This window comes from Aquila chrysaetos, chromosome 5 (assembly GCF_900496995.4).
Source record: "Aquila chrysaetos chrysaetos chromosome 5, bAquChr1.4, whole genome shotgun sequence".
NCBI classification, from domain to species: domain Eukaryota; kingdom Metazoa; phylum Chordata; class Aves; order Accipitriformes; family Accipitridae; genus Aquila; species Aquila chrysaetos.
The window spans coordinates 53763649-53776464 of NC_044008.1; the positions used below are offsets into that span (position 1 = coordinate 53763649).

At 39.9% G+C, this 12816-nt stretch overlaps 1 protein-coding gene across 2 annotated transcripts in view; it reads right to left on the reverse strand.

Annotated features, from left to right (window-relative positions):
* Positions 1-12816, reverse strand: part of AGBL1 (AGBL carboxypeptidase 1) — a 304599-nt gene that overhangs the window by 139040 nt on the left and 152743 nt on the right. For both annotated transcript variants that reach the window (XM_030015924.2, XM_030015923.2), the window contains exons 19-20: positions 7038-7167; positions 2220-2351 (exon numbers count right to left, since the gene is read on the reverse strand). In XM_030015924.2, coding sequence (XP_029871784.1) covers positions 2220-2351; positions 7038-7167 — 262 coding nt within the window. The remainder of the gene's footprint in view (positions 1-2219; positions 2352-7037; positions 7168-12816) is intronic.

Here is a 12816-nt window from a genome sequence, read left to right on the forward strand (position 1 = left end):
ATCCAGTTAAACTGTATGTGAAGTTTCAGATAGTTTCCATTTTGCCCTTATCTGAACCAACACATGGATTTTTTATAAATATATACTATCAAATATAATAACCAGATCCTTAATCCAGTTTAGCTTTTTAAAACAATTGAACTTATATGCATAATCAATCTTTAACATTTAATTAAATAAAAATGCTGGCAGGTAACAGTAATGCCTCTGTATGCAGGACTCATTTAGGAGCATTAGCAAATCTGAATTTAATATTCTTTTCATTCTACCAGCGGTCACTGGATTTCACACTAATGGTTCTTTCTTCTCTACGTATACTTCTCATTAATTATCTTTCAATAGTGTATTTTGAAAGAGTGAAAACACACGTTTTTAAAGGATGTTTTTATGATAATGCAGCAGGATGACTGCGTTCCCTTTCTCATGCACAGCTGGATTTAGCATGTACAACAGCCAAGGAAGCTACTCCCTCACACAGGACCCTGCCCATAAACCTCCAATCCCGTTAGGAGAAAATGGAATTATATTTCTTTGCTGACATCCCTGCAGAGGTTGCTGTCAAAGGGGCCTGGAATGGCTATCAAAAGGACAAATCTTCAAGCTGGGCTTTGCGATGCCAATGCTGCGCAAGTCACCCAAGGCCACCAAATATTAGAAAGTAATGAAGACTCTTACTCCTGTATATTGCCAAGGGCTGCAGCTGAGTCTATGACGTATGAGGCAAAGGCTGTTCCAAAAAACAACATTTTCTTGAGGTATTTGGTTCCTGCTCCTGGGGAGAAAAATCAATCATGGAGGCCAGATTAATCCCCAACTACCTACAGAAGGCAAGAGAGAAACCTGTACAAACAGTGCAAAGAAGCAGGTCTAAGACAGGGGTGATTATCTGCCGCAGTTTGCAATTGCAGATATGTTCTCCTATAGACCCAGTTTCCCCAGCCTGAGAAGGAAGAGGGTGACCCATAAGAAGGAACTGCAGCAAGCATCCATCTCCTGTTTTGTGCAAAAGATGATTTGAACCACAAAATCTTTCTTATAAGCCACTGCAGTGTATTCTTGGACAGCCTTGGAGCCTTTCTTCATTGCAGATTCAAGACAGGCTCCAGATGCTGACAGCAGCATTTGAATTCTGTTTGTGTAACAATGAACCATCCTCAGCCTTTTCAAGCCCTCTGAATTCAAACACAGCAAAAGATGTCCTGACTGTAAGCACGCTCCCTGCTTTCTTTGTGAAACAGTGTTTGCGACAGGGACCCCTCATGATGAACGCTGGAGCCCTTTCTTAAAAGTTTCAGTATGCTGTGTACAATGCCATAAGATGAACACAGAAGATGTGGCACCCTTATGGGAGGATAATTAGTATTTGTACTGAAGTAGTGAAAATTAGAGAGACATAAACTGAAAAAGACTTTTTAACCTCTTTCAGGTTGGAGTGAACCAAGCAATACCTCTATAATCAGTTTAAGGCCACAGTTAATGTTTTGTGAAATTAACATTTTTTAAGACTATAATTAGAGCTTAAGATCTTTTTTTTCCACAGAAATTTGTCATTTAAGATAAAAATATCATCTAAACAGACACACACACAAAAAAAGACAGGCAGGAAATCCAGAGAACAGTTTGATGGAAGAGACATTCACATGAAGTAGAAATAAAATGGATTTTAGTATTTTTTTCTTTCTAATTCCAGAAAAATTTCCCTAGCTATGACACCAAGCACTTGCTTTGGAGATACCTCCACCATGTTAGGTCTGTTTGACACCCATTGAATTCTCTGATGTTTTCAGTGGGACCAGGAGCACTTTGTGATGAAGCAATTCAACTGAGTAGGACAGGGGCTCATTGTCATTTTCTCAGTTACCATTATGTAATTCCTATTTATTTTCTTATTACAGTGGGGTAAGGGGACAAAAGTGTACGTAAATTTAGAAAATATAAACCACACAAAAATATTGCTGCCCTATTAGTCTGTAGCCAAAGATTATAACACAGCATGTTACCAAAATGAAATAAATAGGGACCCATCTACTGACAATATTCTTGCTAATATCTGGTGCCTGCAGATATTATGCATGATCTGAAACTCTCTGGACCATTGCTTCTCTAGAGTAAGGGAAGCTTGCACTTATCTCCAAAATCTGTGAGCTGGCCTTATCTTAAGTAGCTATGTAGATGCACATACACACCAGTAATTGCAGAAAGGAACAAAGTGGACCTACCCTGTAGCCAACATCTTCTGTAATAACTGAAGTGTCAACCATGCAGCCTGCTTGCCACAAGGTCTCCTTGATGCTGCAGCCATAAAGAAATACATTCTTTTTCTGGGAGTGTCCGTGGTAGTCACAGAATACCTAGGGAGACGGGGGAGGGGAAAAAGAAAAAAAAAAAAGAAAAAAAAAGGCAAAGTCTTGAACATTGAAGAAGTTTCCTGGTTCTTCATAATAAGTACTATAAGACAAGGGGGGTGTTATGATTTTTTCAGGTCTCTTCAGAGTAGCTTAGACTCTGGGGCATGCCTATAACCTGTGTCAAACTTTGTTAATCAGTTTTATCTTGCTTGCTTTATTCGATCTGACATGATCTCAGGGATCCAGAGTCAAGACTAGTGCATTTCTGTCTGCAGCAGAAATAAACATGACACCTGCGCAAGAATCCATGGCAACTCAGGAACCTAAGGGTTCATGGTAACTTATGATACAACAGCAGAGCCATTTGTCAGGCTCTTTCTACTTCTAAACTCCAGCTTTATCCTCATGAGATTTCAAATCTGTGCTTTCCCAAGCAATTAATCATCACTTTGTTGTCTTCAAATTCAAGACCTGTACTACATAATTTTCAGGAAAATATAATTGTGCAATTGTATTGCACAATGTTGTCAGATCTTTGCATGAATTCCTGGAAGCCAAGCAGAGAACATGACCTATCTTCATGGCAAATAATCTCATTCCACACTAGTCTGGTTATCTAATCCATCTCTTTTATGTCAGCTGTCATATAAACTAGGCACAAGGCACATTCCCAGTTTTAGCAGAAGTTTTGATTGCCTTTATAGGCAGATATCGACTCCCATAGAAATGAAAATCACGATTTAATGACCCAAGAGGTAAATATTGACCCAAGTCTTAAAGAATAATCAATCTCAGTGCCCTCTGAGATATGAAGTCGATATACACACTGCTGTTACATATATTCTCCATGTCTTTATCAGGAATATTCAGAAATCTGTCAATGAAAAGACAAGAATTTCTAAAGAGAAGGAATTGGTTCATTTTAAAACAGTATCCACCACTGAGTAGAAAGGACCTTCAAGACTTCATTGAAACAGTTTTCCAGGGCTTATGTCGGAGACAAAAGAATGGGTATAGGGTGGTTGGGAAGAATTATACACCAATATAAACAGAGATGGGGGAGAAATATAGGGTAAAAAAATATATACGTATTCTTACATAAATACATATAGAAGAGGGGAGAAACAGATGGAGTAGATGAGCTTCTCCCACCAACTGTTAGGACAAGATTTACCCTAGTATGTTTATTTACCAGCTCTACAGTAACTAAGTTTAGCTGCAGCAAGTCAGGGAATTTAATTATCTAGGAATTGAGCATGTAGCTTACGCTGCTCCTTCTTTTGGTTTCTGACCTGTCAACTTTCCTTCCTGCACTACCACTCACCTCCAGCTCTCTGCAGGGCTCTGGGTCTGCACATCCCCATCCCTGCAGCACGCACTTTCCACACCTGAAGCATGTGAACAGCGACCTACCCAGCAACAACTGCTCCTGCTTTACTTACACCCTTGGCACTCAGCAAAGGCAGAAAGGGGAGGACAAACAGGGCAGTCTAAGAGCTGCTCATTGGTGCAAACCTACAACCAGCATCATTTCCAAAAGAAAAAAGCCAGCATTGCACAGACCCCAGAGATTCAGCCCCCTCAGTCTGTGTGCATATTTTGCAGGACTTACGCAGCCCCTGCACTTGAAGTAAATCTGTCTGAACCACGTGCAATTATCCTGTAATGTCTCCTTCCAAAGAGCTACATTTATTGGTTCTCTTAATGACAGACATTTTTCCAGCTAGTGTTTCATCTAAGCTATCAGCAATACATAGTCATAGCTTAGGTTAACCACAGGTACAACCTAGAATTTATTCTTGTGAATATCAAAGAGGATTTTATAGCTTTCGTCTTATTTCAAGGCAGAGGACCCAGCTCAATTGGGTATCAATTACCTGCCAATTTACAGAATTACCAACACACAAAAGACACAACGTATTATCTGTCTAAAATATTATTTTATGTATCAAGAAACCACACAGGGATGATCAGATAGTCAGTAGCTGGGCTGCCTGATCAGCAGCAGGTCTATAATTCTGCACCTCAAGAAACCTGCAGATGAGTCCTTAGTGACAGGTCTGGAATGAGACCTCTTTATTGGTAAAGGATTATCAAAGCCAGGTTCTATAATGCAGCTCCTGTTTCAGGCCATGGGATCTTTCACTGATTGTCACCAGCTTCCACAGCAGAAGCATCAGCGTTATTGGAAATACTTTCTTTCTATTTGCAAGTTATATGGAGCTACATTTTAATTAAGTTTTCTGGATACTGCAGTCACTCCCAATGTTTATACTCAATTATTCTTTATAATACATTCTTCTGCCTCATTTTCAGACTACAGGGTAGCTTATGTCTCACTATTCAGCCAAGGCTAAGCTATATTTTGTAGTTTGAGCACCCAATACAGTATTCTTCCTGGGATATGTCTGAACACTAAGCAAACTTAGGACCTACCAGTCCTTTTTCTACAGCATGTCCTTCCATATGGCTGGGACACTAATACACACAAAGTAGTCAAAGTCCTAAGGCTTGCCTTCACTGGGATATGACTCAAGACACACACGCAAATTTTTATCTATTTAAAGTTATTTGCCAGCACTGATCATACTAAAGGTAAGGACTGCTTTCTAACTCAAAAACAACCCTCCTCGTGAGTCACAGAACCAGGCATCTTTTAAAATAAAGGAAAAGCAAAATAGAAAATGGAAAGCAAGAAAAGCTGTTGGAAAATGGAACATTTTGAAATTTTTTTTTTTTTATGTAAAGCCTCATTTTTTTTTCCTTGATAGCATTGTGACAGGACTTTGAATCTCAGAGTTTCGAGGTAGACATGCTTAGGGTTTTTTCCTCACAATGAGCTACATCCTTGCAGGCACATTACTTGTTTCCAGGCTTGATACAACACCTTCGAATGTCAGCAAACTGCTCCATGTCTCCTGGTCCCTAGGAAGTTTTCTTCTGTCCCCTCCGAGGGCATCTTGCTCTTCACTGCAGCTCAGACTCTGAACAAGCTGCAGGTTCCTTGTTTTGTGCTGCAACTGCATTATCAACTATAACTTCTAAACCATAGCAGTTTCTCACCACAAATACTCAAGGAGACAGTAACTTCCCTCTCCCCAGCAGACCTGGCTGCTCCCAGACAAAAGGTCTCCAACACTCGCTTTGATGCTCTCAGTCAAAAGGAGATGCCATGCTGCAGAAGCCTGCAATGCCACAGTGCATCCAGTCCCTTGTCTTACTAGGGTGCCCAGAGCCAAAAAGAGAAGGAAAAAAAAAAGCAGCCCTTAACAGGCTGTTGTCTATAGAAGTTACCAATTAAAATGGCTTTGGTTTGAAAGGCTGTTAACTTTAAAGTTCTTTCCTTTTCTCCTTCAAGCAGCTTTGCTTTGCTTTGAAGAAGCTGCTTGTGCATCCCCAGGATAAATGAAACTAAATCACTTCACAGAAATCATTTGGCTATCAGTGAACTTGGCTCCATGGGATCTTGGAGGTAAAGAGAAAAAAAAAAAAAAAAACAGAAAAAAACCCCCAAACCCAGCTCTCTTCTGGAGGAGGGGAAAAAGGCATTTCTGAGTATGTATAAACTAAAATCAATGCACTCTTCAAAAGCAAAGAAAAATCAGTTTACCAAGTCTGACATGCAGCCTGTGAGTGAGGGAGATGATAGGATCAAGTCTCCCTTCACTCAGCAATGATGAAAACTTGCACTGGGTGTTCAACTTCATGCACCTGGATATGACAAGGATGGTTGTGTATTAAAAAAGGCCACATAGAAAATAGAAGGGTAAAACAAGACTGACCTACACTGCTCTGAACCAAAGAAAAAGGTGGTGAGTAAATTCACAACTGTGAGTTGAATTTCCACAATATTCCTTGGCCTGCAAAGTTAAATTTCAGGGCTGTTGCCTTAGTCAAAAACCTCATTCCCACGAGAATTCACTTAAAGAAACTCACAGACGTTTTCACCTTGTCTGGGGGTTCTTGGATCAAACCCAGAGGGAATTTGGTGTCTTTGGACATTTCCTGCCTGACTGTATCTATTGTCAGCTAACCTGCCAGTCTGTGCATCCACATCTGTTCATTAACATTTCAACCTCCCTGTGTTTTTTCTCCTGAGGTCTCAGAACTATCTTTTCATTCTGCTGGGCAGCAAGATTGAGTAGATGGGCTGGATCCCAGCCCCATTCCAGTTGCAGCTTTGAGATGAGACCCATTTCTCATTAATTTCTCGTACCCCCCCCAAAACCAGCCATTTTCTTCCCATTACTAAAGCAGCATGGAAGTTCAGACCTTTTGAGGGCTGCTTCCTGGTTTTTATGATTGCATAGGTTGTTCCAATATGGGCTTTCACATAGTCCATTCAGACTAGATCTTTGTGGAATTTCTCCTATCATTGCCATGAAGATAGCAATAACCTACTCATAATATTTAGCTTAGTTGGAGTACTTCGAGGATATTCAAGAGCTTTAAGGAATTCATTTTCTCATTTATATTCCAGGTGTGCAGAGATTCTGAAATTTGGAGTTGTTGCTAAGAAGATTCAGTAAGTAATAAATATCCAAGACTTTCAAAGCAATTCTGTAAGATCAAAGTGTAACAGCACATGATGCTTTCCAAATCACTCTAGCTCTAAAACAAGACTATTCACGCAACTATAGCAAGTAATCGATATACAGTAACTCACAAAAGATTCTGGAAGAGACTCACCAGAGGAGCCCGGCCAATGCTGCGCAGGTAATAGAGAAGACCTTTGGTGTGGTAAATAGTTGGATGGAGCTGGGAACTGGGTGTCAACCACTGTCTGTTCAGATCATCCCCACTCAGCGAACAACGGTGGCTGAAATTAGGAAGCAACACATCACAAACTAGCAAAACAACAACAGCTAATTCCAAAAAGTTTCCAATTATGGCAAGCCGTGGCACAAGGACAGGGAATGTCAATTAGAAGACAGATAAAAAGATTTTGAACATCGGGCTGTGATGAACGAACGGTCCATATTATATTTCAAAGGTGCTTATAGTACATGAATTTTATAATTTCCTTTCCTTCCAAAGTCCACATAGTTGCAGTCCTGAAAATAAATGCAGTTTTTCCTTTACCTAAGTATGTACAAATCAAAAGACTACTTACAAACAAAAAATCTTCTGAAATGTTATAAATTCTGTGCTGTCTATGAAATTCACATGGCTTACATAGAGCACAGGCTTCTCAAAACCTCCACAGCAAACAAGTGCATCCAACTCCTACTCATTCTAATTGAAGACAGGCACTTGAATCTCTTCGACCAGTCTGAAAAATGAATTCACTTAAATGAGATGAGCTAGATATCTCATTTAAGCTTCTCCACTCACAAGAAATGCTGCTATGTAAAGCACATCAAGAAGATCTTGATGTGTGCTACATCATTATGTAGAACAATCACCTAGCTTCACTGCAAAGGCTGAATAAAAAGCTAAATAAGGATCCCAGATTTGCACTGAGAAAATGTTTCCCTTAGTTGGCTTGAACATATTCTGTTACTGACTCAGTGATCAGTGGAAGATTGTGCAGGATCCTTGACCGTATGGAGCAGTACATCAGTGTACAATTTTGCAAAATCCAAGTAATCTCCCTTGTTAGTGACTGTGTGTAGATCAGAGCCTTCTCGCACTCTTCAAAGGATTTGCTGTAATTTGGTTCACAATTTTCAATTTGTGGTATGTTGATAAAATTCAGGAATCAACCCTCCAGCAAATGAGATATTGCAGTAGGTCCTCATCATCTCCATACTCTCCAGTTCAGCACTGGAATGCTTCTGGTGACATTGTAAACTTGGGCTGGCTTGTGTTTCAAAAAAAAAAAAAACAAACAAAAAAAACCAAAAACAAACCACAAACCAAAAAACCCCCTAAGTATTAGCTGAATTTATAGCTACAGAGTTGCATCCAGCTTTGCTGTTCCAGCCTCCTAGAACAAAATAAAGTACAAATGTATTTGTGGGGCTGTGGTCTGTTGTTGTATTGGCAGAGCCTTGCACTGCAGCTAGGGTGTGTTGCATGTAGCATCTTTGGCATTACCAATGCCTTGCAAATGATGCTTGAAGGAAAAGGGGCGTAAAGCAGGAATGCTTGTAAAAAAAAAAAAAAAAAGTATAAACAATGGAGAACTGGTTAAGAATGGAAGACAAAGAAATAAGAGTCATTAAGAGTATTTCACACATTTTTAATGTAGAAAAACAAGGTCTCTAATGCCATCTTGGGGTTTCTGGTAACATCACAAGATCCATTCCAAGTTTACTTTCACTGTTATCTGAGTTCCCTTCTTTTCTCATAATCCATAGTTCCCATGTTACTCATTTGGCGAATCAGAAAACATTAGCAATAGCTAACACATGAGAAGTCAGCAAATACTACTGTGATACTTCTGCCAAAAATTCTACATGAAAACACAACAATTTCTGTTATGTTTCTTAAAGGCTCTTCAGATAAAGTTACCTTTAGGCTCACCCCTCCTGATCTTCAGGGCAACAGCTGCTCAGTTGAGACTACCAGCTGTATTTCTGCCAAGAACTTGCGTGTTTACACGGTTTCCTTTTGATAGGTACAACTCCACATAAAAAGTCATTGGGTTGTATTCAGAAACTCATCTTTCCCCAATGAGACCAGTAAAAAAATAAGACCCAAACACTTCCTTGACATAGGTGTGTGATGTCTTCCTGCACCACAGTTTGATATACCAGTGAGCACAACTAATTGCAAATAACAACAGAGTTTCCATTCTGAGGGAAAGAATAACAGCTGGACTTTCATTCTCATACTTCAATTTAACATCAAGAAGAAAAAAAAAGTTTTGTTATTTCAGACATACAGAAATAATTTTTCAACGTTGTCATTGCTCACAAAAAATCCTACCCCCCTCACCTTTCCTGTTGGGATTGACACTAGTTTATGTCTACTCAAACCACCTGCACTTGTCCCTTTGTTAAAATGCCTTGGTACATGCTGGAAGAGTCCAATGTACAAAGTCAAACATGCAGGGGAGTAGAAACATGACAACTGAAAACTACTTCTAAAAGGATTCAGTAAATACAGAGATTAATGTCAAACCAACCCCAAGCTCAATTTTTATTTCACTATTTCTTAGACTAAACTAAAAGCCTCTGTAAAAAATGTCATTATTCCTTCAGAACATATAAAGAAATCCCATGATCCGTTAGAAAAGCATGTAAGAAAAACTCCTAATCAAGTCTATTAACACAGATTAGAGCTAGGCAGACTGTGTGACAAGGCACCAGTGTTTCCTGCTTCAGAATCTGGTTCCACTGTGGCCCATGGACTGCAACGCATTACTTGTACATAAGCACAGTTTCCACACAGCATGCCAACATCTCTGCGGTTCACAGCACCCTCAAACTTCAGACAGGTTTCACTCTGTCCGTAATACAATCTACCAACTCTTTTGATCTGATACAAATTGTGACTTTTCTTAGAGGTGACCCTATGACAAGCCAGTCCCCTCCCCTGCAGTTCACAGATGCTGCTGGTTGCTTAGTATTAGTTTAGCAAGTGTAATCCAACACTAAAACAATAATTTGAAAGCTCTTATTTACTGCAGGGAAGGAAGGCAACATCTCTGCATGAAGGCAAGAGCTGGGAGACAAAGTTCGGCTTTGACCCTTCAACGATTAACATCTCTGCTCATTTAAACGACCTTTAAATATTAGCCCTCAGCATAGCAGCTTGTATCCACAGCTCTTAAGGAGATGCAGAACTTTAACAGTATGATGGGAGGAGGGAGCAAAATGGGAAAAATCAGCCTCTCATAATTTAATTAAAGTCTGTTTACTTTTGTAGATACCAGCTCCCTGCTAGCCCTGTTCCCCCTTATCCCCTCCTTTCTTCTCTCTCCTTCCTAATAGCGATGACATTCGCAGATAATGGTTTTGTCCGTTATGCTCTGCAACCAAGGGTGAAGGTAAAATATTAAGCTGATTTCAAGTACTGATAGCAAATAAAGGGACTGGGAAGCTGAGACTGGCTTTGAATGTTTGGCAGGATTTAATGAAATTCATTGCTCAAATCAAAGGCATTTCATACAACACAATTCCAGGCTTTAAATGTTTTATGTGTCTTTTCTCCTTTGCAGTGTTAGCAAGACTACCTGCCACCCTGGATGGGACTAGTTGCAGCTCAAAGGAAATTACGAAAACATTTGCCAAAAAGAATTCCTATAAAGAAAACCCCACCTCTATGTCTCTCTACAGCTTACCTGTAATTCTGCTATTTGTTGTACATCTTCAACCCAGATGCATTACCCAGATATATTGAAAACAATTAAACTGCATTTCTCTCATTCACAAGCCTGATGCTTTTGTTATAGACCTGCCTCCTCCTCTACCTTTATACAGCCAGGACATTCTTTGATATGTATCAGCCTATGGGACAGCTACTAGTGGTCTCTGGGGCAGTGCATGGCTACCAAGTGGAGCACAGCAAAAGGAGATGAAACAAACACATTTGACCTTCCGAAAGCAGACCCTAGTAGTATTTCTGTAGGTATCTGTAGAATGACCCAAGAGAAGCTATGGAGCTGGTGGAAGAAGAGATCCTCTGATCTTTACTTACTAAACTTTTCTAAATGGACGTGGCCAGAACACACTGACTGTCACAAGGATACAGGGCAAGGTGTTCAGCACTATTGCCCAGGCAAAGAAACACTTGGGCAGTCTGTCCTTCAGATGTACTCCAATAGTGCCACATAGTCCAGTAAGATGAATAAACCCAAAGCATTTAAGCCATCCAGTCCATGGAGAAAAGGTGACTTGTGACTGGTTCCAAGAAGAGTAAATTCATCCTTATGTGAGTTTGTTGGTGAGTGCTAGCTTCAAATGTCATCATTATATGCCACCAAGAATATTCCTACATCTATGCAATCCTCAGCTCTAAAGATATATAAATGCAGCTAGTCATGGAGGAGAACTACTCTATGAAAACTGGATCCCTAGCATCTGAAGTTGATACACCACAGACAGAAAGATCAGGTTGAGATTCCCCTTCTGAACCCATAGGAGGTAACTGAACTTCTAACTGAAGCATTAGACTCTTGCTCTGAAGGTAGGGACACCTGACAGGGAGTTAACAAGAAAGAGGTTAAGTAGCTAAAGAACAGATTTGTTTTGTTTAAGATAAAATTGTATTTTAAATCTGTTTGCACTTTTAAGACCTTACTTTTAATCTTGTACCTCAAAGCCTGACATTAAGTTTTACTAAAGATGTGTTTTCTTTGTTGTCTTACTCTTAGCCTGCTTGTCTTTGAGAGCAAGGTAACCTCAGATACTGCACTAAACTTTGCTAAATTCTGCAAAAGCTGTGTGTATGGATGGAGAGATGCTACCTGGTCCTAACCTAAGGCTTGATAAGGTCAATGGAACCTTTTAGTTGACTGCAATGAGACTGGATCAGTGCGTCCCGGAATGGACGGGGTGGGGGAAGAGAGAGAGGACAAGGTAGATACACAGGAACAAACAAAATAAAAGGGAACAGGAGGTGCAGAGTAAAGAGACTGGGGGATAAATGTAATGCACAAGATATTAGACAAGGAAGAAAACAAGAAATGGAGACAGAGAAAAGTCACTTTTTAAAGAAAAGATTTTGCTGTGCTTGGAAGATAAAATGATTCAAAGTCTCCTGTCCATTACAGATAAATGGAAAGACAGGGCCCATCATATTGAATGAATGATATCAGGACTGATAATAACAGCACCTGGGGCACAGGGAACTATAAAATCTAAAGGGATGCATTATGTTTGATATGTAGAGAGCAGCATCACCATTCACTGTGCATCTTAAAAGCAGACAGCTGTACTAGCGTAGTATAAGAATATCTATATAAAAGGAAGTAGGCACAAGTAAACATCAGGATGCCGTCAAGCAGCATGGGGCAGCCTCAAGCAGACACAGCATGCTGGACTTTATAAATAACTACTGCCTGGGATGGAAGCAGGAATATTTGCATTAAGGAGTTTTAGTCTTGCCATTCAGAAAGCTCAGAGCAACCTAGAGGAAAAAAAAAGAGGAGGGGTGGGGAGGGGAATCTTTCATTTCTCTTTATTTTAAATCTTTTCAGAGAGCAAGACTCAGTGATGTGAGGAAGCAGCGGCACCAGCAAAGCCCTCCCTCATAATTTAAAGGAAGGTGTCAGAAATATAACCATTATTTTCTGTCTTTGACTCTGGCTTTGTTCAAGCCCATGTGCTGAAACCATAATGACTATATTCATCATGTAACCATTCCACAGAGATGCTCATCCAATGCCACCCAGGCATTGCATCATGGTATTGTCCTGTGATGCCAATGATCGTTCCAGAAACAGAATATCACCAGAACAATGTAAATATTGGAGGCTTTACACTGAGTGCAGTCCAATGAAACAGTATGCTTATGTGATGTAAAACAGTCTGGATTTTAAATGTTTGGGTATTTTTCAGAAGCTTCAGAATGAGAGCTA